The sequence below is a fragment of the Lagopus muta genome, chromosome 1, assembly GCF_023343835.1.
Source record: "Lagopus muta isolate bLagMut1 chromosome 1, bLagMut1 primary, whole genome shotgun sequence".
Taxonomy (NCBI): Eukaryota; Metazoa; Chordata; class Aves; order Galliformes; family Phasianidae; genus Lagopus; species Lagopus muta.
In genome coordinates, this window is record NC_064433.1 from 58,057,121 (window position 1) to 58,084,279 (window position 27,159).

The window sequence follows — 27,159 nt, forward strand, 5'->3', positions numbered from 1 at the left end:
CAATTAATAACTTCTGTGTAACTTCACTTCTACCTTAAAAATACCTGGGATAATATAGTACTTAAATACAACTTGAAAATAAAATGTATGGGGCTTTGGTTTACAGCTGGATGCCGCTACACTGGCTGATTGAAACAAAATAAAAAGATAAAATATTGGCCATCACTCCTCTGTGTCAAGCAGATAGTCTAACAAGTTGATCTAGTTCTGGAAAGTCTTGAATAGTCCAATTAGACCATAACAGTTTAACAAAAAGGCAGAAAAAATGGGGAGAACCCATACGTCATCTGAACAGTAAAGAGTTTGAAGACACATCCTACAAACAGCAGTTGAAGGAATTGAGTTTATTGAGTTAAGAGAAAACTGGAAAACAAGAGGATGGCAAATTATCATTCTCACGCACCAAAATTAAAATAATCATTTTTTGCTTCCTTGCAATGTTATGGGATCTTCTTCATTTTTAGGAAGAGGCTAGACAAACAGTGAAGGAAATCTCTTTTTTTTTTAGTAGGTGCTACCACGAAGTGAACAGGAGAGATAAATAACCTCTCAGTTTTCTTTCTAGCTGTACATTGTAACAATATACAATAATTTTATTATATTATTTTAGTATCTGACTGATAAATTATCTTCTATCAGACAGCCTTGAATTTCATTTCAGTAGCTGATGTGAATGTTAATCCTCAAGGAGTTTGAAACTGAAACTAAAATCTCCATTAACAAGCAGACTTTTCTCTACCAAGCGTAACTGATTCTTCTTTTGAGTTAATGAGGGCAGATTAGACTCGTCTCCTAATATTTACATCATACTTGTTCCTATGTTTGTAATGCAGATATGAAGAAGCGTTGCAGAATCTCATTTAATATCCAGTTTTAGTAATGTTCAAATTTTGTTTTCTTATTCTTATAGTAGACCTTAACATTTTTATCTTTTCTGGTTTGATTTCTTTGCTGTTAATCCTAAATGTGATGCTCTTACCATGATTGCTTTTCTCTTATGCACTCTTGGACAGGTTGCGTCGCCATCCTCTTACACAAATGGCTGGGGGACAAGAACTGCTTACAGGGCAATGGAAGAAAGAGCTCAAAGACAACCTCTGAGGAGATTAGAGGTTTCACCCCAGCGAGGTCCCAAAAGATTGGCATATGTGTCCAATGATTTTCACTATGACAGAGTGTTTTCAACTGGATTCTCCCCACGGCATGGAAATTACAGGAGATCCAATGGGACTGTCCCAAGATATGCTAGGTCTGAGATTGTTGGTTACACAATTCGTGATACAGTGAGCAAGGGAAACTCTCTTAAAAGACACTCCCATTTGGGGGCTATTACTGACACCATCCCTGATAGTGTCCCTCTTAGCCCCCCTGTACAGAGGTACCATCAAGCAGGCAACAGTCGCAGTATGACCAACCTTTTAGAAAAAGAAAACTACCTGACTTCAGGCAGTGCTATGGGACAAGTGAGATCACCAACTGCTTCCCATTTTGGATCTCAGAACAGGCAATCTTTAAGGTCCAGCTGGCACCAAACTACTCTCAGAAGCACACAGACCAGGAGGGAAGCTTCCCAGCCAGCTTCAGTAATCACTGTTGCTGCAGAACCAGATGGTAAGAGGATGACACTGACAGCCGCTATGGCAGCAGCGGGGAGAAACAGTTTCCTGCAGAGTGAACAAGCCACTATCAATGGATCTCAGCTAGGGTAAGCCCAACGAAGAATTCTTGCCTCAATGTCGTAACTAAAAAGAACACATTTGTTTGAGAAAGGAAGGTAAACTGACAGCTAACACGGTGTAATAATCCACTTCTAGTGCAACAGAGAAAAGGGAGGAAAAAAGTGTGTGTTTATATATACTACAGAGTCCACACTGCTTGCTCAGGCTTGGGACCACCTTTTGCTAAGAGGTAATCATACATCTAAGGAGACATGGAGTAGATGCTGAGAAGTTTACAACCTAAATAACAATACAGTGTAATGTATTGGCAAATATTGGGCTCCTAAGAAACCAGGTAACTTCATCACAGACAGCTATTTTGATATTCAATCTTTTGTACAAGCAGTCTTGGTTGTTCTTTTGTAGGTGCAGACATTGGAATCTAGTTGTCTGCTTGCAGAAATGTCAGCCAAAATTTTTTGTGCCTTCAGATGTAAACATTTATCTTCAGTCATGATTTGCTTGGGACCATGCTGAACTCCATGTGGTAGATTCGCGACCTAATGGAAGTCTATTTGACAGTGTAGCTGCTTAAGTGCCAATTTTTCAGTTTAACTTCTGCTGGAAGCTACAGATGAAAATGATTTGAAGTGCTTTTGAAAGTTTCTGAAGTCCCTTTTGCAAATCTTTACAGATTTCATTTATCTCAGTACTTTTATTTCATTTACTTGTGTGTAATTTATTTAATTTTCAAATAAACTAGTTTTACTTTGGATTCAGAGCTAGTTTTTGCGGAGAATGTGGGGGCTTTTTAGACTACTCAGAGTTTAATAAGGCTTCTGTAAAATATAACAACAGCTTATCTTAGTGAGAGGCTGGTGAATATCAGTGTGCAAGATAATTCCCCAGGAGAACTGGATCACTAGACTCTTACAAGGGATAAAACTATAGTCATTTTACTGACCAAGGTTGATGTTTATTATCTTATGCAATGACATGTAATAATGTATGTGGATATCATAAACTTTCCAGATGTCTAAAATACGTGTTTAATAGGATGCACTGCAATTCTCATTGCTGCACAGGCTTAACACTGAAATCTTGCATTGGTTATAGTACATTTTAGTTAATCCACTTCCAGGTACTGTACAATTTAATGCAGAAGTATTTAAAACATAATAGACCAAATCTTGCGTTGGAGTATATGCTGCTGTCACATTAGAGATATTTCACCTTAGTTCATCATTCCACCAGAAGTACAGTTCTTCCATCAAGACTTCTCAGTCTAAAATGTTATTAATGACTTTCGCATTTCTTGTCATTTCCCATTCTTTTTGATTTTAAGGTTGCATTATGTGATGTATTGCTCTCTTATCTGTTGCTCCTTTAATAATGGAATGGACAAGAAAAGATTAGCTCATTTTCAAAGCAATTTGATTTTTCCATAAATTCACACTTTTTAATGCAAATCACAATGTAGGACTTTCCAAGGGTAAGGCTTAATAATTAAGAGGATGTAAAATAGTTTTGGAAGATCAAGAAGAAGCCTTAGACTACCTCTGTACAGAATTTAAAATTACATATATAATACAGAAAGGCATTTGCAGACTTTCCTTAGAAGAATAGCTCGTGCTGTGAAGTCAGAGTAGAAGAAACAGAATATAGAGATGCTATCTCTGCATCTTCTGGTAGAGAGGAACAGTTAAAAACTTTCTAATATCCTCATAATTAAGATGAGGCCACAACTTGTCAAATCATTGTTCTGTTTAACAACCATTGCTTGAACATCCTTCCATTTGTCATCAGCTAATTAGCCATGTGGCTTTTAGGTTTGCCTGTAACTGTTTTGAGGATAGGATAGAATAATTTCATCAAATTCTATTTTGACAAAAGTTGGGGTGCTGCAATTTGTAGAATACTTTTGAGAGTGAAAGATTATGTTATTGTCAGATAAAACTTCAGTGAATGCAAAGGTTATTTTCATCCAATGGAAAGCAGTCCTACTCTGGCAGCGTGCAACATGAGAGAGAGATTCTGGCTACTGCTTTTGGAGGAGCATTACCCTCTTGTAGGAGTCAAAGGGCTGTAAAGTTATTACAGTGACTAACATGCAGGTAAGCTTTCTTGCCTGTGCATAACATATGGCCATGAAAACCTTGTTAGTTTAAGAAGACTGGCTAAAACCCATGATTGAAAAGCCTGTTTTTTCAGAGACTAAGAACAAGAAACATGATCTACCTTTTTTCCACTACTCACTGGTGATGATTTTTAAGTAGGTTTCTGAACAGTGTATCCACCTTGTAATGAGAAGTAATTTAATAGCTACTTTATTTTAAATCAGAGCTGAAGTAAGTGAAAATCTGGAAGATGTAAGCATTGTCAGAGTAGAGCCCAGAACACTAACTGCATTCTGATTTAACCTCTCCATTGACATTGTCAACAAGCTGTCCCCTTCATTTCATATTTATCTTGCACAAGCTTATGTCAGCATCTGTATAGGTAGCATATTTGCTCAAAGCACCAACAGAGAGGAGGGTGAAAATAACATGATTTATACTAAATGGAAACGTAAAGGCAAGTGGAAACCTCAAGGTACTGGAATACAATTTCATCTGGAACAGGTGCATCAAAATTGTTCTTCATCTCTTTATTGTTCTTGCAGCCATACTAATTGTGTTCTGCCCTGTGATTTATAAGGTGGATGGAGGAAACAAAAATCAAACAGAATTCTTTTTTTTCTTTTTTTGTCTCAGAGCTCAGAATTTTGTCATAAATATCTTGGTCTGATTGAATGCATTTGTGGAAAGATCATCTGTGAGAGTTCTTCCTGATTTCTGCATACCTGATTTCTGCATACCTGATTTCTGCTTCCCTACCTAACCCCTCCACCACTTGTTCAGGGCAAGCCTATGCTTCCAAGTTTTCACTCCTGCTAGTCTGTCACTGAGATAGAGATGAACAGAGATGAAGAACCCAGTGACTCCTGGTGCAGTCCACAGACGTATGCTATAGTAGTGTTTCTTTTCTTTATGTTAAAAAATTTATAATCTGAGCATGATTTATTATTCAACATCTCCTCTTAGTCAGGTTGATTTTATTTTCCAAACACTTGTTTTACCAAAGAAATTAATTGTATCACAGTTTCTAATTTTAAATGTACTTACTTCAATGATTATCATGAAATGTACTCCCTTCACCATGGTTCACAAAATGCCTATTTGGCCCTGTTTGTACAGTCCCTGATCTGGTTCTATAAACTATTTTTGTTAAAAAAATACATTTATTTCCTTCTGAGTGGGGTGTTTGAAACCAGTACATCCTGCCTATCCTAGGACTAATGCACCTGATAGTACCATGAATTGTTTTGTTTCTTTTACTAGGAAGGAATGGGAGTGATGACCTATTTCCAATTTTGGTATGGTTCTCTAACATAATAGTTACTGAAGCTAACATATTGGCAATTAAGAAGAAAATGGACACGCATATTTTTATTCCTACCAGATGTGATGTGCTTACTTAATTTAATGAGTGGTTTTATTTCCTTTTGCTTGAAAAAGTCTTTGGCCATTTGTTTTAAACTAAAGCAACTTCTGCACGTTTAAAGAAAGTGAGGGACTGAACTCTGCATTTATATAGACTGAGATGTGAAAATCTGAAGAAAGGCATGAAAACAAACAGAAAAAAATTATAATCACATTGCTGAGAAGAACATCAAGATATCTTCATAAAAGTCACAATGTAACTCGGCTTTGGCCCTCCTTGATTAATCCTTCCACCTGCTGATGTTTCCATATTGTCTTTATAATTTCAAGCATGACTTGTTTTGTCCAGAATGTCTCATTGCTGCAGTAATTCAATTTATGATTTGCTTGTTCCCCAGAATATCAGTATCTCCTAAAACATTTACAATATTGGTAAGGAAACAGATTTCTAAGAAAAGCTAATTAAAAAGTGAATAGCCTGCTGTTATAACGTAGTTCACAGGCTAAACGATTTTTCTAGTCTCTCTTCACTGTATTTTCTCTAATTGTACTTTTAAGGAGCCCAGAAGTAGAGATGACTCTAGAGCGTGCAGTGAGCATCTTGAAGAGTGAAAATACACAGTCAACACCTAGGATACTTGCTGCAGTGACTTTCATACAGCACGAATGCTTCCAGAAAGCAGAAGCCAGAAGAAAAGTAAGTGATTGCTTTTATACAAGTTTTAGTCAGAACAAATAACTGTACTGTACCAACACGAGAAAGAGCATTCCAAGAAACACTGCAGGATACTGATGTTGAATATTTTCCCTTAAATATGCTGATGCTTTTTGCAGCAGGCTCTTTAAATCAGTAATCAATAGAGTAACACTGGTCAGTGCTACCAAAAGTTCGGTCTTCAGCATTTTGTGATAGGAAACATGGAAATGGAGAGTAAGAAGAGACATCAACCATTTGCAATTGCAGGTGTTTCTGATCAACTTTTTAAAAAAGGATACCACAAGCTCCCAAGGACAATCAAGAAGATTTACTGTATCCATACCAGTTATTTGTAAAGTATAATTAAATCTCTCTTTGCAAACTAAGTTCATTAGTTTCTATCTTATCTTGATGGATATGGAGAAAATTTTCTATTCTTCTGTCCCTTTTATAGTGATTTTTTGTGTGATTTAAGGCTACTAAACTGCTTTTTTCGGAGTAAAATGAAAATAATTCTTTCAGCCTTTATTCTGCACTGTGTGATCGTTGTTTATTTTATTTTAACCATTTTAAATCATTTGTTTTACATTTCTTTGTTCCGTAATTTGCCCAGTATTACTTATATGTAATCTCTGTTTTAGCTCAGTATTCATGTATATGCAGTCCAGTTCAGCCAAACATCCCTCAGTCCTTTAGTAAATATGACTTGCTTCACAGTGGGTCAGACTGTTTCAGAAAAAAAAACACCTGCGTAATTAGCAGCTTTAACTTCAGTTTTAGGACGGAGCTTCAGAACTGAATGTTTGAAGGTGATTTATCATTCACAACTCTCCAAAGCAGCTTCCTTGAAAATCAACTGGATGAGTTTAAAAAATTCAAATTGTATCAGTCAGCCTGAAGCCCTGTTTGGGTTTGCTGTCTGTCTCACATACTCTAGCTGAGCTTTGTATTTGGTGCCCATCAGACCTTTTCTTGTTCTCTTGTTTGCACGTTCAGCATGAGTTCTTTTTCTCTTAATGCTTTGTTTCCTGTTACCTGATAGTTTGTAATTCTAGTGGGTCTAGTGGCTTTTTTTTTTTTTTTTTTGCTTTTAAACGTGTGGTCTTACAGTATTTTGGTGGACTTTGTTTACTAGAGAGTAAGACAGGTGTCAATCAACAACTTTTGTAAATTCTTCTCTGCACATGGGGTCCAAATAACACTACTTACCTTGTAACAGCTGCAACTGAACTTCAAACTACCAACAGAAAGTCTGCATAAATCTTCTATCTGTGTCAAACTGACTTATCTACTGAAATAAAACGGTCAGATGTGCCTTGAAAGTGTTTTAGGCTCCATTTACCTTTAGATACAGATTTCTGTATTTATTTCCACTAGAACATAGATGGTTGTTGGGTGATTGTCAGCAATGCCATAGCAAGAAACTGTGCCTTTTGTATAACAGAATCAGGGAAAGGTGGACATTCAGTGTAGTTTGTCAGGGCATGAAGAACAAAAGGCTTTGTTGTAGTTCACTTCTTCCAGTTCCCAAAACCTGTCAGTCATATTGAATTCCTCTTATCGTTAAGCTCTGGACTGCTCAAAACAGTTGTATTAGGTTTCTGAGTCTTCCACATGCTGTCAGTTCTACACAAGTATGTGTTTGTCCACAAAATCACACGGCATTTTCAGATGCTGGAGGAAGCAGTCCTTAATGTTACATGAAAGTAAGGTATTTTCTATAGTAAACTCATTCCTAAATGAGCCAAGGCTTGCTTATACCACATCACAGCTCGTGCTGAATTTATCATTTGCTACAACATGTAGAACTTGGAAACTATTTGTTTCCTCCTTATTTCCTGCTGTAAAATAACATCTTAATTCTTCATTCATTTGGGGCCAAAACCCCATTTTCTGAAAATTAGACACTGAAGAGTAGTCTTTGTTACATGTGGGATTCAGTGGTTGACTAGCTTACATTTAATTGTTTACATTTTGAAGTTAGCTATTCTTTTCTCAGTATGCCACAGATAAGTACTAAGTAAAATGCATTTTTACTTAATATGCATTCACCACATGTACAGAAGTTGACAGGGAAAAATATTATTTTCCCACCAGTCTGGCTTCTGAGAAAGAAAAAAACAATTTGGCACATCAGGAAGGCATTACATCCAGAAATCTCAAAGCAGTTTATGAATGTTGCAGAGTTAAATCTCAAATATCCATCTCACCAACATAGAAGCTAAAATACAGAGCAATTGAATGTCTTGTCAGAAAGTCAAATCTGTGGCAGAGCTGGAAGTGATTTAGTTTCATTCTCTTGCATTAATTACTAAAATATGATGCCTCCCTTAGTTATGGATTTAACTATGAGTCATACAAAAGCCCCGAGGTTAGCATCATGCCCAAGTGATTAATGCTCTATGCTTTAAGTGTTTCAAATGAGAAAATGAAAAGAAAAAAAAAGACCCTACAACAATGCTTAAACTTTTGTCAAGGGAGAGGTGGAGTGGAAGAATTTGTCATTATCATTATCTAACCATTCTCTGCTGTTTTCTTCACAGGTTTTCTCCCTTGGTGGTATCCCCAAACTTATACAGCTTCTTGATGTTCAGAACGAGGATATTCAGCGAGCAGTGTGTGGTGCTTTGAGAAACTTGGTGTTTGAAGACAATGACAACAAACTGGAAGTGTCAGAGCAGAAAGGGATCCCTGTCTTGCTCCATTTACTCCAGTATACCAAGGATGTAGAAACTAAAAAGCAAATAACAGGTAGTGTTTTCTTTTCATTCTGTTCATTCGTTCATGAAGTGCTTTAAGTAATACATAGGTGCCCAATTCCTTAGTTAGGCAAGTGTTTGGTGACTAATACAAGAGCACTGTCACCTATTCTAAATTCTTCTCAAGGTAAGATTATTCATTACTCAAGACCAACAGCAAGAACAGACGAGGAACTGCAACTTTCCCACTCAAAGCTTCTTCAGAAAAGACATGTCTGCGTGTTTGTGGAATGAATTTTCTTAACATTCTAGAAAAGAAAAGCAAATTCTGTCAAACCATATTGATGAACATTGCTCTCAGCAGTCCCATAGATGCCTGGAACCATACTTTTTGCCCTCAACAGCAGCTTAGCCCTTTCTGTGGTTCTGGGAGTTCCCTTCTGGAGTCTGTTTTGGATCTGTCCCCCAGAACTGTCAAGCATTGGATAAAGAGTGCAGTTGCACTGCTTCCTTATTTAAATTCACTCACTTGTAGCTGTTTGTACCCCAGAATCTATCTTCTCAGATGAGTGACAAGAAAACACTACCACAGGCACATCATGCTTCGTGTGCAAGAGAGAGAATTGCTTTACAACCATTTGATTGTAAAGATAATAGGACACAATCAGTCGAGGACCTACATTTATAAATCAGTTATTGTGAGGGTTATATCCTCATCCTTTTGGTTCCATCTTCCATGAGGAACTGTTAAAAATGAGTATGGCCCATTGAGATTTTGGAGGAAGAGCCCTTTGGAAGAGAAACCCCATATTACATCTCTTGTGCATCACTGTAGCATTAGGAATGCTGGGGGGAAATGGTTACCACTTCTCACAAGAAAACTGTGATTACTGCCCTGTTAGTTTTGCAGCAACTAGTTAAGAAATGCCTACTCCTTCATCCCTGCCCTCCTGTTTGGAGGAAATCAGCTACTTGTGACCCACATTCATTTTAGTTAGTATGCAAGGGAAGAGCTGGCTTATATTATATAACTGTAAGAAAATATGAATGAATGAATGAATGGGGATATACTTTAAGTGTTCTTTAAAGGCAACAGGAACAGAAGCTATTAAAATAACAGAGCTTAAAAAGATACAGGTGTCAAGCAGCCCTGCCTTGAAGCAAATGCATGTTGAGACCTTCTGTAATTCTGCATTCTTCAAAGTATTTGAACTGTACTCCCTAAGCTGTAGAACAAAGTTTTGTATTGTTGGCTCTTTTGGCAGTGTTCTATTGCTATGCATCTTTCAAATGTCTTAGAGTTTTTCACATTCATCACATACAGAATTGGGTCATTAAGTAGTTTATTGCATAGTGCATTGTCTCTGTGCATTTACACACCAGAGAGGGGAGCAGTGATAAAGACAACACAGTGAACAGGAAGCTTTGCTTATTTCTTGCTTGCCATTTCATCATTTCTTATAGGACCTCTGACTGTTCTTGCAGGAGGACTTGTATGGATATAGGCACTTTGAATGTTACTTTCCCTTCATCCATGGAAATGGATGGAGAGGTACCTTTTTTTCTGCAATTACTGCTGTCATTGAGCACGACCTTTATGTATGAAGCACTCAAGACACCAACAAAATATTTAAATAGTATTGAGCAGGCTGTTTTGGCTATCATAAGCCAAAATATTCTGATGTAATTTCATGCCTATGAGATGCAAAGCATGGCTTTAAAAATAAAAGACAGGAGAAAAACTCTACTATGTTCAAGACCAAATGTGCAGTCAGGAAGAAGTACAGTGGGTCTCTTGGTGAAAATGGCACTACAGCAGATTTTCTGTCATTACTTGAGAAATTCTTCAGGCTTCCTAGGAAGCTGCAAGGAAACCACAGATTGGAGGGCAGCCTTGTTGAATGATTTTCTCTGATGATTTTCTCAATGTTGCTTCCAGCCACATTTCTTTCCCACCTCTTGAAGACAGGCAAAGAGCAGGCTGCAGACAGCATGTAGGCAATCATTGTTAATCATGTGCTTACTGAAGTGCATATACTTCCAGATGCTCTTGGCATGTACAGTGATATTTAAGAAACACTGGAATTACAATCCTCTAAGGGCTGTCAGAAGGCTTTTCCAAGCCAGTGCAAACCTCTGAGTGGGTAAACCCCACTGAACAGTAGTTTCCTTGGATAGTTGGTAACTCACCTGCAAATTTTGTTGCCTGTTTATTGCCTTTGTCTTCTCTTGAGACTAGAAGAATATCATAGCTATGCATGCAATTGCACAACAGTATTATAACAATATGCTTCCAGGAAAATATTGATGTAGCGTCTTAGAGATTCACTACCTGTCTTTCCACATCATACCTATTAGTTGCCTATAAATTAAAGACTTCCAAAAATATGGTATGATAACTAGCTGAATGACTTCCCCAGTTAGATCAGTAAAATGATCTTGGTATGTGATAATAACATGCTAAAGTCTCATGAGAGATTCCTGTCCAAGGATAGATAGCATGCAATACTCATTAATAAAAAGTATTAATAAAGATGTCTAAGCTCAGAAGATGAAAGCTTTTTGTTTCCACTACTGTGTAGGAAGCCTGGCCTTTAAAAAATAAGCAATATGATCTTATACTTCAGCCTTAGAAGCTTATCTTTAAGGTCAGTGGCTAATTAGTAGCAGCAGAGTTGATACCAGTGTACCTCTGCCCAATAGTAAGCTATATCATATTCAGTATACCTCAAAGAATATTTTAAAGACCTGTGTTTTCTTCTGGCCTGGCTTTTCCTCCTGTTCTCTCTTTCACTATAAAGAGAAGATCTCAAGATCAAAAATCTGACTCCTTTGTGTTGACTCCATCATATGTATGAACCTTCACCTTCTCTTCACTGTGTATGCTCCCATGTGAACATCAGAAATGCTGGTGCAAGCAAATACTCTTAGGCTGAAGTAAACAGCCTGAGCACAATCATGTAGCATGCCTTGTTTTGTGCTGTGAAAAGACTGAAAGCCTTTTGAATAAAAATACATGGAGGTAAATGCTGATGATAGCAAGTGCTGTGTCTTGCCATAGTCTGTGCATCCCAGGAGAATGCACAAAAAGCACCAAACTAGTATAACCATCGAAGTGCTGTGCTTCTGACAGTCTGAACACTGCCATGGACTAGTTTACCTAATGCCTATGTGCAGAAAAGAAATTTGCATGTTTCTCCATGCAAATTCTGTACTTTATTCTTAGGGAGAACAAATCTTCCACAAGATTGAGTTGACTGGGTTTGCTAGTTTCTTAAAGTCATTGATGCAACTAAAGTAAAGGAGCTACAGGCTTTGTCCTTTGTTTGATATACAAACTTCTTGCATATCTTTTACAAAAGGAATGAGGTTACTCCTGAGCAGTGAGAGATGTCACTTTGAGACAGAGCAGGAGCCAAGAGAGGAATGCCACTTTTTAGAATTTAGTGAGCACACTGAGGATCAGAAAGGAAAATGGTTGAGGCATGAACAAAAAAAGATCAACTTTTGAAGGTAAGCCAGATGAGCCTCTAGGGAGTACCTAACCTCTTGATCTTGTTATCATGCAGTGCAAGTCTAAGAATTGAAAGAAAATTCTTTCTGCAGGGAAGATCACTGCACAAACAGATCTGTCATAAAAAGAAAAATGAATTTCAAAGTGTACCCCACCCATTTTCCCAAATAACCATCCAAAGGAAAAATATACCACTATAAATACATTACAGCATATGGCTGCAAGAAAAGAGCCCACTTTTAAAGATATTTTTAGAAGTGAACAAATTTGTTCAAAACCAGAATGCCACTGAGAGAATCCTCCTGACCTCAGTGAGACAGTGCCTGCGGGCAAAGGCAGGATTTGTCAGAAAATTTACAATGTAAGCAATATTCAGATTCTGTTCTGACAATTCTGACCTCTATTCTAGGTATCCATCTATAATTCAGAATGCACATGTTTCTTCTAATATGATATTCTGTCCTTGTGCCTACACATTTGTGCTGTTCTGTCTTAACATGCTTCCCTCACCAATGCCCTTTGGACTGCATGTCTGATTTCCTGTAAGCCTTACTTATCCCTCAGGAAAGTACATTCTTCTTTTTATCCCCTAATTCAGAGGTTAGAGAGCTGATCCCAGAAGAAGGAATGGCTGCTTCTGGCTGGGTTTTGTTTTGATTTTACTATTGCTCACAATAGCTGTAATTAAATTCAAAGTGTAAGGAGAGACAAAAGAAACATTTTTTGTTGTGAGCTGATGAAAGGAACGTTCACTAATACCCTGCCAGTGTTTGGAGGAGGAGGTATGTGAAACTTAGAGCGGCAAGTGGGGGAAACAATGAATGCCTTTGTAACGAAAAGCAGAAATACATGTCTAGGGGAAAACTACCTTAAAAAGATTTTTCATCTGTTGGAATAGAACAGAAGCAGAGCTAATCAATTTTACAATATTGGTTATTTGTTTCAGTGTTTGTACATTGCAGGTAAACAAAGTGTGCATTGTTATTTAATTGTTTGTTTTAGTGACAAATATGTGGACAGTAACAGCCAACCAGTGATCAAGCTTAATTTTTCCCTTCTATGAGGAATTTTGCTATCAAGCATTCGAGAAACATGGTAATGGGCATCTCCCATCTTCCAGCAGATCCCCAAAGACGTATAAACTCACTGTTTGTACCTCACATTTACTCCTCTTTTAAGTTTATTATCCAGCATTTTGATGGTACTTGAAAGTGCAGCCAGTCTGCCAGGCATCTAATAGGGATGAATTCCTATATGTAAATTTATATGTATATTCCTATATGTAAATGATCATAGGCGTTGGAGGTTCTTATAAGTTTCATTTGTGTTACTTTGGTGATTGAGATAGCTGCAAATTGGCAGTGATGTGCAGAGCAGTGGAAAGCTGTTCTTTTCAGTCAGACATTAGACTATATAGAGCTCTGCCTTTAATACAGACAAGAGTACATCCCTTTTCAGTGCCACTTTCTCTTGGATCAAAGTCCTGTCACTCAGGAAAAGTTCACTCCCAGAGTTGCAGTACATTGCTGTGAATGTACCTACATGTTTTCCTGTGTCAGACACTGTCTGCATCCTCCGTGAGGGGAGCTTTATGTTAGGAACTGCTCTCTTTGTGAACCTCATACAGCTGCGGGACATGGTCAAAATTAATAAGTGATGCAATAGTGAACCTTCAGAGCTTTATCTTTTTTATTTATTTATCTTTTCAGTGTGAAGTAAACCTTATGCTGCACTTTCTAGTCATGAAAGTATGTGACAGTATGTCCAAAAGCTCTGTCACTTACCTGCTCAATGGAAGGACATAGGAAATCAAATTCCTTGTACATTCATTAATTTTTTCCTGTTTTTTCCATATCTCCAGAGAGAAGACCTGAATCTATAGGCACCCATTTCACACTTCAGCAATGCTAAATTTAAGCACTTTAGACTCCACAGTGTAGTTGAGATTCTTTTTTTGACACTGTAGAGCTTCTTAGACGTACTTACTATGGCTAATTGCAGCAGCTCAGGCTAAAGGAAGAGAGCACATTAATTTAGTCCACATATGACTGAATGCCATTATACTTATCTCATGGGAGGAAAGAAAAATGCTTCCACATTCTCACTGGAGACTCTGAAGACTGAGCAGTGTGCAATCACATCTGGGAGGGTGTTGTGCAGTGTTGTGTCATGGTGGCGGGTGAACTCTGATCAAGTCCTTCTGCTCCTCTTGAGGATGTCAAGAGCCAGACAAGCTCTTTTACTGATTAACTTCAAGAACTTTGAGATTAGGTCTTTCAAACTGTGGGGGAATCCTTTGCCACTCTGATCTTATTTTGGATATTGCAGGTTTGTTGTGGAATTTGTCTTCCAATGACCAGCTGAAGCACCTGTTGGTTAAAGAAGCCCTACATATCCTGACAGAAGCTGTTCTCATCCCTTGCTCTGGCTGGCCAGATCGAGATTACCCCAAGTCAAGTGTTTTACCTGACCCTGATATCTTCTACAATGCCACAGGATGCCTGAGGTGAGCACTCAGTTCAAAAGTACCTAAAATAAAGTGATGTTAAAACAGGCCTGGACACATGCGTTTTCTTGCTTACTCTGAACTGAGATGGCACCAAGAGAAGAGTTTGCATACAGGTTGGTAAATAACTAAATTAGGAAAAAAGTCATTTTTGAATCAAAATTATCCACATCCAACTTTTTGCACAAATTCAGATCTATCAAGGCCAGGCTGCAGCCATGGGGTTGACGAATAGAATTACATTTGTGCATCTACTACTGCAGTCAGCCTCATGAACATGGTAGTGATTAGAACAGAGAAGCATAGTACAAAAGACTACTAAGGTAGACCCACCCCTAAATGACAGAAGTATAAAAGTCATGTCTTTAAAACGGGATACACCTTTAAAAATAACAACCTATTAAAGTGTGGCCCTTTGTATCTCTTGTGAGTTCAAAGTCATTGCACTTGAAATAAAAGCAATTATTGTATCAGAAATATGTCTTTTGTTTACATGAAAGAACAAAGTTTGAAAAAAGTAACGAATAATGGTACAAGTGACAAGGCATGGACTAAGTTAAACTCTTTTTAGTAGAGTACGAGGAATTAAGTTCAAAATTTAGATGCTTGGGAAACTGCCTGGTTTTGCCTTGTACATAACTGTTTTGCTAACGTGTCCTGCAACAGAGTAGTTGTGTTGGTAAGGTATGAATTTGTACAGGGTAAATAGTCCTGTGTCTGACTCATGAGTGATTTCAGAGGACAAAAGAATTGTTAGCGATAGAAAATACACATCAGTAAGGTTCTGTCTGCCCACCAACTACCAAATAACTTCAGGTTTAAATAATAATTAACTTTTATCTTTCTTTAATAGCTCAAAAACAAATACAGAGAAACATTAACTACCCATAATAAAATCACTCTGGCTAGTGGTGTTGTCTGTGAAATGAAGTAGATCATATTTTTTTCATATGAATTTGCTCGAGCTGTTTTGTACATAAACTAGTCTGGTTGGATATGCCACTTTATACCTGGCTCCTGCTTTGGACTCCAGAGCCGTCTCTTCTGAACAAACTAGCATATAGGGTCACAGAATTATTCTTAGTTTTTATGTGGTATTACTCTTTCTGAGGTTGTTGTAGCAATTTGACACCACTTGGTATATGACAAATAATGAGTAACAGTAGCTGGGTTATTTTAAATCAAAGAAAAGTAGATTCTGAATATACCTAACTCTGTAAAGAAAGTGAGTAGGGCTGTTCTAAAGCTGCAAATGGTTCTATAGCCTTAATGAAAGTCTCTCAAACTGACCTTTGCCCGAAGATACATTGGCTATTTAAAAAAGTACTGTGTCCATGTTCCAGTCCTTGTCATTTTTAAATGATCAAACACTGTGAATTGTAACTGAGAGGAGAATAAAACCTTGAAAATTCACAGGTAAAGTTGATCTGTAGGATTGTCAACATACTTTCTTGCAGCAAATGGATTTTAATGAGGCTTATATTTGCACAGACCAGAAATCTAGGATTTTTGTATGGAATAATTTGCTTCTCTTTATTCCCAGAATACCACCAGAAGTATTCTTTACTTACATACTATTTCAAAATAATATATTTGCACAAAATCTATAAGAACAGCATATTAAAAAAAAACAAACAAAAAAACAACTGTGCACAGAGGGAATTATGATTATAATAAAGGTGCTTAAAGAGTAGATTAATGTGCCAGAGTATAAATCTGTAATTAGTCTTCCCTTTTGTAATGCTAACATTTGTTGTGCACGTTGATAAAGTTTATAGCCTGCAGCTTCTATTGCAGTGTAAAAATAGAACTTTGGAGTGCGTACATCATGCATAGTATAGTGCTTAGGTAGAGAAGAATGCCAGAATTTCTTTTCAAAAAGTTGCCTGACAGTCAGCCACAGTCCAACTCTATCACTGTCATCTGACAGCGTGCCACATACTTACCAACTTGTAGATTAAAGCTCTCTTTAATAGCATTTCAGGACAGAAAGGGAATCTACATCTAGCAGATATTATTGCAGATGCTGGAATCGGAATGAGTGAACAACCAGAACACTCCTCATTCTACTAACCAGTAACTGCAAGGCATACTGTGGAATCCCAAACTTCAGCTGCCTGGGTCTGTACATTCACTTACTGATAAGGAGCTGGACAGATTTGTTAATCCCATTCTCTAGATCTGCTTTTTGTCCTACAGCTTTGCTTCTGACAGTTTCACAGAAACTGTAGGTCACAAAACTTTAGAGATTCAAAATGAAGCTGCGTACAACACAACATTTAGCACTGACAGTTAGAATAAATGATGGTTTTATTCAGTCCTGAAATATGATAAAAATCACTGTGCCCTGAGCAGGTGGAGTAAAGCAAATTGAAAGACTTCTCTGGATATCTGACAAAAGCCAATTAAGTAAAACTTTTCGTAGACAAGATAACTCTTGCTGGTTTTTTGCATAACAGTACTGTCTCCTGTTTCAATAGGAATGGATTGGCTAAGTGGAGATATTTAGCCTCCTCTTCCATATGCTTCCTCCAAGTCTGAAAGTGCAAGATGCCAAGAGCGTGCGGGATATATGGTTTTGAATATTATTATACAAATGTTTGGGATGACTTTTCCTGTGAATTAAAAGGAAGGCTTAGTAGAAGGCTTTCTATTATACTTTAAATACTGATAGTGATCTTGTTGTGTTTTTTCCTTGAAATACCTGTTCCAGAAGTTTTGCAGTGCAAGATATTTCCGTTATTCAGGGACAGAATGTAATCTGCTGAAGCTGATGGGAACATTATCCTGGGTGTTGTCTTAAAGGACTGAACTTTACAGGTTTACAGGTTGCACTTCTTCAAAGTTCTTCAAAGTTGGAGCTAATGATTACAATTGCTGAGTTTCATGTGAGTCCTCCTTTAAAACTGCTCTGTAACTGGACTTTTCTGTGGCCCTATGTACCCTAATTCTTCAAAACTTCTCAGACAGCCATTTTCAGAAAAGTCAGCTAACCATTGCTCATGGTTCCCCAGGAAGTAAAATAGATACAACACTTCATTTTTCATCACTGTTGTTCTGTGGCCTGTCCAAGCTCTATTTTACCTTTGACAGTGACTCATAGAGACTGGAAAGCTGTAGACTGAGGAAGTGCTATCACTGTACTTTAGACGAGGAGGCTGCATAACCATCTCATTTTATTTAATCAGAGATAACTAAGGCCAAAGCTCTTACTATTGGTTGAAACTGTAATGGCAGCTCAAGCTAGTAATGGAAGATTCTAACTGAAGTTATAAAACAAAGGACTAATGATAACAAGCCTTTGAAGCAAAGCCTTTTGCACAGCATTGCCACTCCTTTAGGTTTATTTCCATCCATTCTTATCTTGTGTCTATTCATTAGTCTGTCTGCTCCCCCAGGTCCTGGAAGGAATTTTGTTATTTCCAGAAAGCAGCTTGCAGCCTGGTGCCTAGCATTACTGTGTAAATCTGTAGATTCCTTTCCTTCCTTGTTGCAATTTTAAATTGTGTAAGGCATGAAGGGAATACAATTTCCTGAAGTAATTCAGGAACATCGTGAAGCAGTTCAGGAGATTGTTGTCACATAATTGAGTTAAATTCAAATTACCAGTTTGGCAGAATGAGTCCCAGGAGCAAAAGCCACCTTCTTATCAGTAGTGTGGATCACTCACAGCAATGCAAAAGCCTCTTCTGATGTCTGCCAGTGTGTGACTCAGTGCTGGCTTAAAGGGAAAATCCCTTTCATTTGGTTCAATTTGCAATGTAATTGAATGTGCTGTCATTCTGTTTCTGTGAAAATCATGTTTGATTTTACCATGTTAAAATTCTTGATACTTACCTCACCTGGATCATAAAATATTTCCCAGTAGGGTACTAGCTGATCCTCCATAAAAGACACTGAAACATGGGAAGATGGCTGTGTCAGTCACGGTTACACCGTGCATGGTGTGAGATGAATGAGGCCTGCAGATACTTACATGCATCCACTTTAGTATGCAGTATAGTTCGGGCATGTCACCAGGATTGGCATATTTAAGCATGCCAAAAGTCAGAGATGCTTAATGGCTAAATTATATCAAAACTTAAGTTCTCAGTCACTCAAAGGAGAGCATTCCTACAATCAGCAGCTCTCTCTCTCATGTTGCACGTTCCTAACTATTCAGTACTGATGCGAGGCAGAGGTGTTAGGAATTATGTAGCACAAGAGGTTTTCTACAACAATATGTCTGATCTTGACTCCAATTCTTTTTTTCCACAGATGTATTTGTTTCAGTATACTCCGATGAAGCTCAGGGAAAACAAACTTGCATAGCAAACTTTAAGATTTCTAGGTAGCCCTGGGATCTCAGCATGAGATTGCCAAGAGCTGCAGTTCTGAGCCAGCCCAGCCCGAAATGGCAATTGCCCATTCGCTCAAGTGATGGATATTTCAAGGCCTCCAGGAGCTCCACAGGGAGAGAGTTAAACTCCTGAGCTCAGAGGAAGGTGCTACATTTGTCAGGAGCCTCAAATCTTGGGAAGGCAAGATTAAGTCAATTTTGAACTTTTCTAAGGAAAATATTGCCATTGTTTCAAAATGATTTTTTTTTAAATATGAATTTACTCCTATATGATGCTACCCAATCCTGAAAATAAAATCTGACCCCATTCAAGGTGGTTGCAACTGTAATTGGACAATCTGGAAAGTAGGTGCTCTTCCCAGTTCACATTGTGGTAATAAGGGGAAAGAGGGAAGTGGAGCACAGCACGGCCATGCAGACACGCATAGTGGTGTCTCTGTCTGGATAAACAGTTGAGTGCCAGCAACTCAAGGAAAGCAGTTCAGTGATTCATTTCCTTTGCAGAACAGGGCAGTGCCTCAACTTCATGTTCTGCTTCCTGAGCTATAAAGCTGTTTGCCAACCCATAGTCATGCTAGATGGCAAGTACGAGTGATGGTTTTTCCTTGCACGACCATTCAGAATGGTGATAGTTGTCTAAAGTTCAGTGATTTTTGTGCTGTGACAAGATGAAGTGCCATATCAGCTGAAGGTCTTCAGTGGGGGAAATTCCACACTTATCTTTTAATGGTATTTTTAGTCTGTGCACCTCAGAAACTATTTGTGCTATGCACTAGAAGAGCTGTAGCACGTACATGTCTGTCAGCATAGCCATAAACTGTTGAAAGGACGACATGACTCAAATGTGACTTATGTAGGTAAAATTGAATTCCAAAGTGTTGCCATATTGAGGAATCTGAATATTAATTCTGTGATATATAATTCCACAAGAGCATGAATGAACTCATAAATAGGAACCTTATTAACAGTGTGACCTAAAGTAAAGCTGTAATTACAGTGCGTTAATATTTAAACTAAATATGTGCTTCCCAGGAGGAGGGGATAAAACTGCATTGGCACTGTGTAGAAAATATCACGTGTATTTTGTTATCATAAGCCACGGGAAAGTTTAAAGCTGTGCCTTTCAGGCTCTGTCACTAATAACATTTTAAACTGTTGTGTTTTCCAGTGGGTAAATAAGAGGGTAAAGTAAACTCCCTGAAATTATTTAAAGAACATGACCTTCTTTGTGGTGGATACTAACACTGAGCTGGATTTAATGTTATTTCAAACAAAGCAGGAATGTGATACTGTAGTCAGCCTTTCGGCCAATGGAGCAGCAGGAGGCCAGAATAATGAGGTCTAGATTTATAACTCCAGCATTCCATAATTCAGAGGCCATTCAGTTATAAAAATAATTATACCTCAAAATGAAGTGTTGTTACTTCCCTGATAATCAGTAGCTTATTTTGAGCCAAACTTCAAGCAGGAAGCGTGTCCTTAGCTTTTCAAGGGTTTTCAAATGGCTTTCATAATTCATTTTCAAGTTGCACTCAGGTTACCACAAAGCACAGAAATGTGAGCAGAAAGCAGAACATTTAGTGTCTTCTTTTGAGTCTGGAGGAGGCAGACAGCATATGCAGCAGTACCTGAGCCATTGTAGAATAGCAGAAAGCATCAGCAGAGAGCATCTGGCATTTCCCTCTCTTGGACTGAGCAGTTTCTAGTGGCTTCAGCTTTGTCTTCCTGGGTGCCAGCAGCCAGAAGAATGCTCTCGGAAGCAGCAGAGTGCAGTATGTTTCTCCTTTGTCCCTTCACATCTCCTCTGCTGAACACTGCAGGAGCAACAGGAGGCACATGGGTAGCAGAGGCACTGCACTGAGACTGTTTTTAGCTGGGTGGGGAAACTATTCACTGCTAGGAGAACCCAAGTATCTCCACATGTGCATGAGAAAACATTTGACAGAGAATTAGAAAGATTGGATAGAACTCTTCAGAAGACATGCTCTTTCCCATCCTTTCTACATGCTTTTTTCTGCAGGTAACAGAAAACAAATATCAGTAGTAACAGGTCTACTGTCCTCATGAGAATGTGAGACAGAATGGCAAAAGAGCAAACTGAGGAAGGGTGCTCAGCCACTATGTAGACCCTCAAAGAAATGAAGGAAAGCAGAAAAGAGAAGCACCTTTCCTATGAAGAGGGGAATTCGTTCAGCCTGGGAAAACTTCTGGGGAGATCTCACTGAGATCTTCCAGTACGTTAAAGGGAGATTATAAACAAGATGGGAGAATGACTTCATACGTGGACTGACAGTGATAGGACAAGGGGGAGTGGTTTTAAACTAAAAGAGGGGTTAGATGTTAGGAAGAAATTCCTTATTCAGAGGGTGATGAGGCCCTGCCACAGGCTGCCCCATCCGTGGAGGTGTTCAAGGCCAGTCTGAATGTGGCCTTGGGCAGCTGATCCCTTACAGCCCAAACCATTCTGTGACTCTAAGAGCTCCCCACTGGCAGTAGAAGATTCAGTATTCGCACACTGCTCAGCTGGCACTGACTACAGTCACTGGACACCTTGCGATGCATTACTTGTCTGCTCGCCTTGAGCTCAATCTGCAGGCTCAGCTTTCTTTCCCTTCCTTCTAGCAGCACATGGGGTGTCTGGCAATTTTGGTCCCGTGGCTGAATTCAATCATCTTCAAGTTGAGAAAGTTGGGTTTACTCTGCGGTTAGTTTACAAGCACAAAAATGAACGTAGGCAATAAAGAAACAGCTGTTTCCTGTTTTCCAGAAATGTTATAGCTTGTGTGTAGATGTTGCTAAAACTCTTAGAACTTATGTCTGTTGGTGGGTGATCAAGATTGACTTGGTTTAGGTAAATGTTAAAAGAAGACTTTTTTTGAAAGGAAGTTTTCACAAGTACTTTTCGTCTGGTAGTTTGACATAGCCAATGTCACAGATATTAAAAACACAGCTTAAAGTGGAATATTTGGGGGAAGAAAAAGTTCAGTTTGTTTGTTTAGAGATTACATCGAGATGAAGACTGGAATGGAGGCATGCCTTATCCATCTAAACACAACAGCTTGTTTTAATTTGTTATTTATTATTGTCTGGGAATGCACTAAAATTGAAGTTTTATTTAACAGTCTCATATTATTGTACAGCCCTACAGAAAAGAAGCAGTCATCCTTAACTTCGCTATTTTAAGGTTTATCTGGAAAAGTTTGTCAGAGAGGCACTAGAAAATATCTTCAAGTACATTTCTTCTTACCGGTGTATTTCTTCCTCACAGAAACATGAGCTCTGCTGGCCCAGAAGCAAGGAAAAAGATGAGAGAGTGTGACGGTCTGATTGATTCTCTTGTGTATTATATTCAAGGAGCTATTGCAGACCACGAGCCTAATGACAAGGTATTCTTCAAGATGGAATGTCTTTTCCTATGGGAAATCACTGAGAGCAAGTTTTTGTTTCAAAACCAGTGTTCAGAAAGAGTTGTGATGTAGCTGCCAAATTTATACTTATTTCCAATGTTTTTAGAACTGCTACCAAATGTGAATGTTCAAAAAGAAGCTTTTGAAAGTGTTTTTTATCCTGCTGTCTAAAATAACAACATACCTTGGCTTTAGGAAAACAGTCTTAAGGATCTCTCACCACAGAGAACTAGAAACTTTTAAAGGTTCAGATATTACTTTTTTTGCTTGTCTAAGGGAGCTAGCTAGCTAGAAGTTTTAAAGAATCAATATCTGAGTACTTTCCTAAATAGGAAATGCTATACATCTCTTAAGAAATGCAGAACCTAAATCTGCCTGGCAAAGTAATTAGAAGTTTACGTCACTTAGAATAGAATTAATTTTCCTACATTTTTTTGTACATTAAGCATTCAGCCGATGCCAGTAACTGCAAGGATGTGGACAATTCCAAAAGACAGGTTTACTTCTTCTCTTCCTCCCAGTGCTGACTGCAGATGAACATTGCTTAGACTAGATGTTTGTCTTTTAGCTGGGTGAAGTTAGGTGAGAAGACCAGCAGCCATTTACGAGGTTAACCATAGCCTGTGAGGCACTTCGGATGTGCCTGCTATAACTTGTGCTGTGTAGTGGTAATTACTGTGTATTTGTAGCTCTTTCCTGGGATTAGTTACTTGATCTTCTCCATCTCCTTGCATTCAGAGCCAGTAGCTCCAGGGAGAATCCAGCACATAACACTTGTGTCAAGAGCTCCCTGCTGCATTTTGTCCTAAAACCATTCATCCCCTTTTTTACTTTCAAAAAGCGAAGAACTGATAATGAGACTATTTGCCACTGAACTCATCATTCAGAAATTGTCAACCTGACCTCAGTCATGCTTAGTATCACAGAATCGTAGAATCGTAGAATCATAGAATGGCCTGTGTTGAAAAGGACCTCAAAGATCGCCTAGTTTCAACCACTAAGCCATGCACAGGGTCGCCAACCGCTAGACCAGACTGCCCCAAGCCACCTCCAGAAAGGCACATCTAATTTTTTCCTTTTTTTTTTTTAATGGCATTCTACCACGCACAAAAAACATGTGCTGTATCCTTTGGAAAGATACAAAGCTTTCCTTTTGCTGACACTGACTAGGTGTATATGTGTTCATCACTGCTCTTAAGCTTCTGTGCATTCCTTGGCACTCTTCTGGTCTGTACCAAACAGCACGTGCCCAAACAAATCCCAGGTACATTCAGGAATTATAATGTCCCAGGATCATTTCCAACAGATACGCACCGTGCTCTGAATGCGAGCCCTGTGTGCCAGTTGGCCTGAGTGCTTAGGAACATCTCAGGACATGTTTAATTTCTCAGTGTAAAAGCAGTCTTGTGGCATGAAAACTGGCTCTTCTTTAAACCATTATAAACTCTGCAGTTAATTGTTTAAGATCCAAAAATGAAGTTCCTTGTCTATACATGTCCCTTCAACACATGCCATTGCTTCCAAGTTCTCTATTCTTTTGTTATTTTAGGCCACAGAAAACTGTGTGTGCATTCTTCACAATCTTTCCTACCAACTAGAGGTAGAACTTCCTGAAAACTATGCCCAGAGCATCTATGTACAAAGAAGAAATATTTCTACCAATGATAGAACACCAGGCTGTTTTGGAACACGGAGCAGAAAAGTGAAAGAGGTAAAGCACATGCTTTGTTACATCTCATTTCCTTCATCAGTTGTAGCAACTTCTGGAGAATATAAGGCTGTGATCTAATTAGGTTGCTTCTCTGTTGGTGACGCATCTGGTAATGTGACACTCACCCTCAAAATGTAAAGTTATCGATAGCCTTTTCTGACATCCATTATCTTATTAGATGTCTGATGGAACAAATGACAAAACAATTCAGTTTCATTAGTTGAGAAACAGTGCCTCTCAGCTTCATTACCTGATGGACCTAACTGGTGTCTGCACCACGTTCAGCAATTGTGCAAGTGTCCTACCGATGACTGGATATTGTGGCAGTTTCACAAATGGAATTAGCACACGGTGATTTGCCTCCTCTGTGGCTTGCTGGCTTTCAGACTTCTTATTTTGATGCTGTGTGGTTCAGATCCAAATATTCTGGCAAATGGAATTGCTAAAGAGAAAAACAGGTACCAGGGATGGGGAAAGGGAAATAAAAGGATTTGTGCTTCTCCCCCATCCATGATTTTTCCTGGAGTCTATTCTTTCTCCTGTTCCATCCAGAGTGCAGCTTTAGCATACTATTTCTCCTTCAGCTCAGCCCCCAGTGTCAATAGCTAAAGATGGAAAGCATCTTCCCCTTCACCTATCTCCCATTTTCAGACTGAATGTTCAGTACAGTTAAATACTGGAATTTTACAGGCTGCCTTTACTGTTCACAACTTGATACTTGCTGAGGAGCTTAAAACTGAAAGGAGTGTGAACATGGATCTTGTAGTCATCAGTAGCATAATTTCAATTCATGCAATAAAATCAGACCTGTTCTTAGACTATGAATGTTAGGGAAAATGTAATTATTGCAAATTAAACATACTTTAATCAGTCATCAAACAGATCCATATTCCTATGATAAGAAGACTGTAGTGCTGTGAATGTGAGTGCTCTTGGCTATGTGTTATCAAATACCAGGATCATCTCTCCTAGAGAATGCATCCCTATTTCTCCACATCAGATTACTTCAGATTCATTCCCTGAATCATCAAAGATAAGAAATGTTCTCACACATGAGCCGATTGGTAAAAATTCTTGTTCCATCATGACCTTCCAGTTGCCATGTTTCAACTCATGTGATTGATAATAGATCTTGGGATACTATGTACAAGTACTTTTTAACCAATATCCTAACATGTGATAGTAAAAATGAAAGTATTCTTTACTTTCAAATGCAGTCCTTGATCTAGCTAACAAAAATGGTAATGAAAACAAGGAAATAAATATTTATCTTAGAAAAAGAACTTGAATCAGCTTTTAATTTATTTAATTTGATTATTAAAATATCAGTGATAATAAAACAATAAATGTCTGTCTTAAAATAATGTTCACATTCATTCTCATGAAAATTCTCTCTAGTGAGCTATGCAGAATCATCTGTCATAGAGTTACAAAATTGCTTGTTTAGATTGTGATGCATTATGTCATTACTGATTGTAACAGCTGATCTGTTCACATGTTTAGAAGCAGCAGGACACCCCGCTACCCGAGGAAAAGAGCAATCCCAGAGGTGTGGAATCACTCTGGCATTCCACACTGATTAGAATATATCTCTCCTTGATAGCAAAGAGTACCAGAAACTATACCCAGGAAGCATCCCTGGGAGCTCTTCAGAACCTCACAGCTGGTACTGGACCAGTAAGTCAGCTTTTTTCTTTTCCTTAAATAGTTCTTGATGTAAATGCATAGAATTTAGGGCTGCAGTTGCAACATGCTCACAGCATGGAGCTGATAACTACAGGCAAATCACTGGCTTCCAGACACAATCAATGAAATAAAAGAACTTTGAGGAGAAAGTCATAACCAGCACCGCAGATATTTCCTGCTTGGCAGATAGGAGGATCACTTCTTTTTACTTTGTATCCACATCTGGAATTTGCTAATTCGTTGCACAGTGAGGATAAGTTGATGCTAAAAGAGTGGGGAAGAAAAGTGGATTTGTGGAACAAAATCAGTCCCATGGAGAGAGGAATTCTCTGGCACTGTTACACATCCCTTTCATGGCTTAGAAATTGATGACCTATATTATGTTCTGAATGAGGAACTGCCCAAACAGCATGTGGGAAATAGTAGGCTTGAATTTCTTTTATATCACCTTCCTCTTCTGTTTCACCTCCTACCTAGCTCCAGATCTAAACTGCCTTAAATGCAAAGAGCCTACTGCTGTTGTGTCTGAGGCTGTATATTCACGATAATGACACATTCTTGCCAAATGCCTTTATAACAGATGCCGTTTTCAGTGGCCCAGACTGTTGTTCGGAAGGCAAATGGCCTTCCAAGTATTCGAAATATGCTGCATGTAAGCCACCCAGCAGTAAAGAAGACAGCAGTCTCGCTGCTCAGGAACTTGTCTCGCAACACCTCCCTGCAAAATGACATAGGTGAGCAAAGACTAATGTTGTCTCCTGGGCTTTCTTTCTCGGCTTTCCTTACTTCAACCTTTCCTTCTTTAAAAAAAAAAAAAATTTACAAAAAAACTGGTACGTGAATTTTAACATTAATTTAGGTTGATTGATATATTATATGGGATTGAAAATAAAGGTTTTGTCTACAAATGACTCTAACCTCAAGGTTTTTCAACACTGTGTATTCCTCATCAGATACTTCCAGTGATGTTACATTCAAAGTAGTAAAATATGCATAGATTTGAACAAAGGTTTTCTTCCACTTAAAGTAGGGTAAAGGTAAGAAAATGCAGAGTTCTGTGCTGCCACAACTATGTAATAGAACATCTCTAGTCATTCTAGTAAAGATCTTCTTGTAGACATTCTTCTTTCTTCTTGTAGACATAAAACTTTGCAAGCTACTGCTTCCACAGTTTCTCTGCATAACTTTTTTGAGAAGTTAGAAGATTCTACAGAGAAAACAACCAATTATTTCTGGAGGGTATTATTTATAAAATGTTATAATTATTTTCACATCAGAAGCCGTTTCTGTTCCAAGTATTTTCATTTCTACTTAATTTATATTTGAATATTCTTCCTACTGATAGGATAAAGTGAATTCACATCATTCATTGTCCTTTTCTGTATTCCTGCTGAAGAGAGAAGAGGAAACGACAGGCATAGAGCTGATTTATGGAATGAATTAGCATCCAGAATTCTGCA

At 38.3% G+C, this 27,159-nt stretch overlaps 1 protein-coding gene across 1 annotated transcript in view; it reads left to right on the forward strand.

Annotated features, from left to right (window-relative positions):
- PKP2 (plakophilin 2) overlaps window positions 1–27,159 on the forward strand; it is a 41,862-nt gene that overhangs the window by 8,912 nt on the left and 5,791 nt on the right. The window contains 8 exon segments of the mRNA XM_048955688.1: window positions 1,014–1,705; window positions 5,699–5,837; window positions 8,381–8,588; window positions 14,379–14,556; window positions 22,164–22,281; window positions 23,852–24,013; window positions 25,517–25,690; window positions 26,280–26,433. Coding sequence (XP_048811645.1) covers window positions 1,014–1,705; window positions 5,699–5,837; window positions 8,381–8,588; window positions 14,379–14,556; window positions 22,164–22,281; window positions 23,852–24,013; window positions 25,517–25,690; window positions 26,280–26,433 — 1,825 coding nt within the window.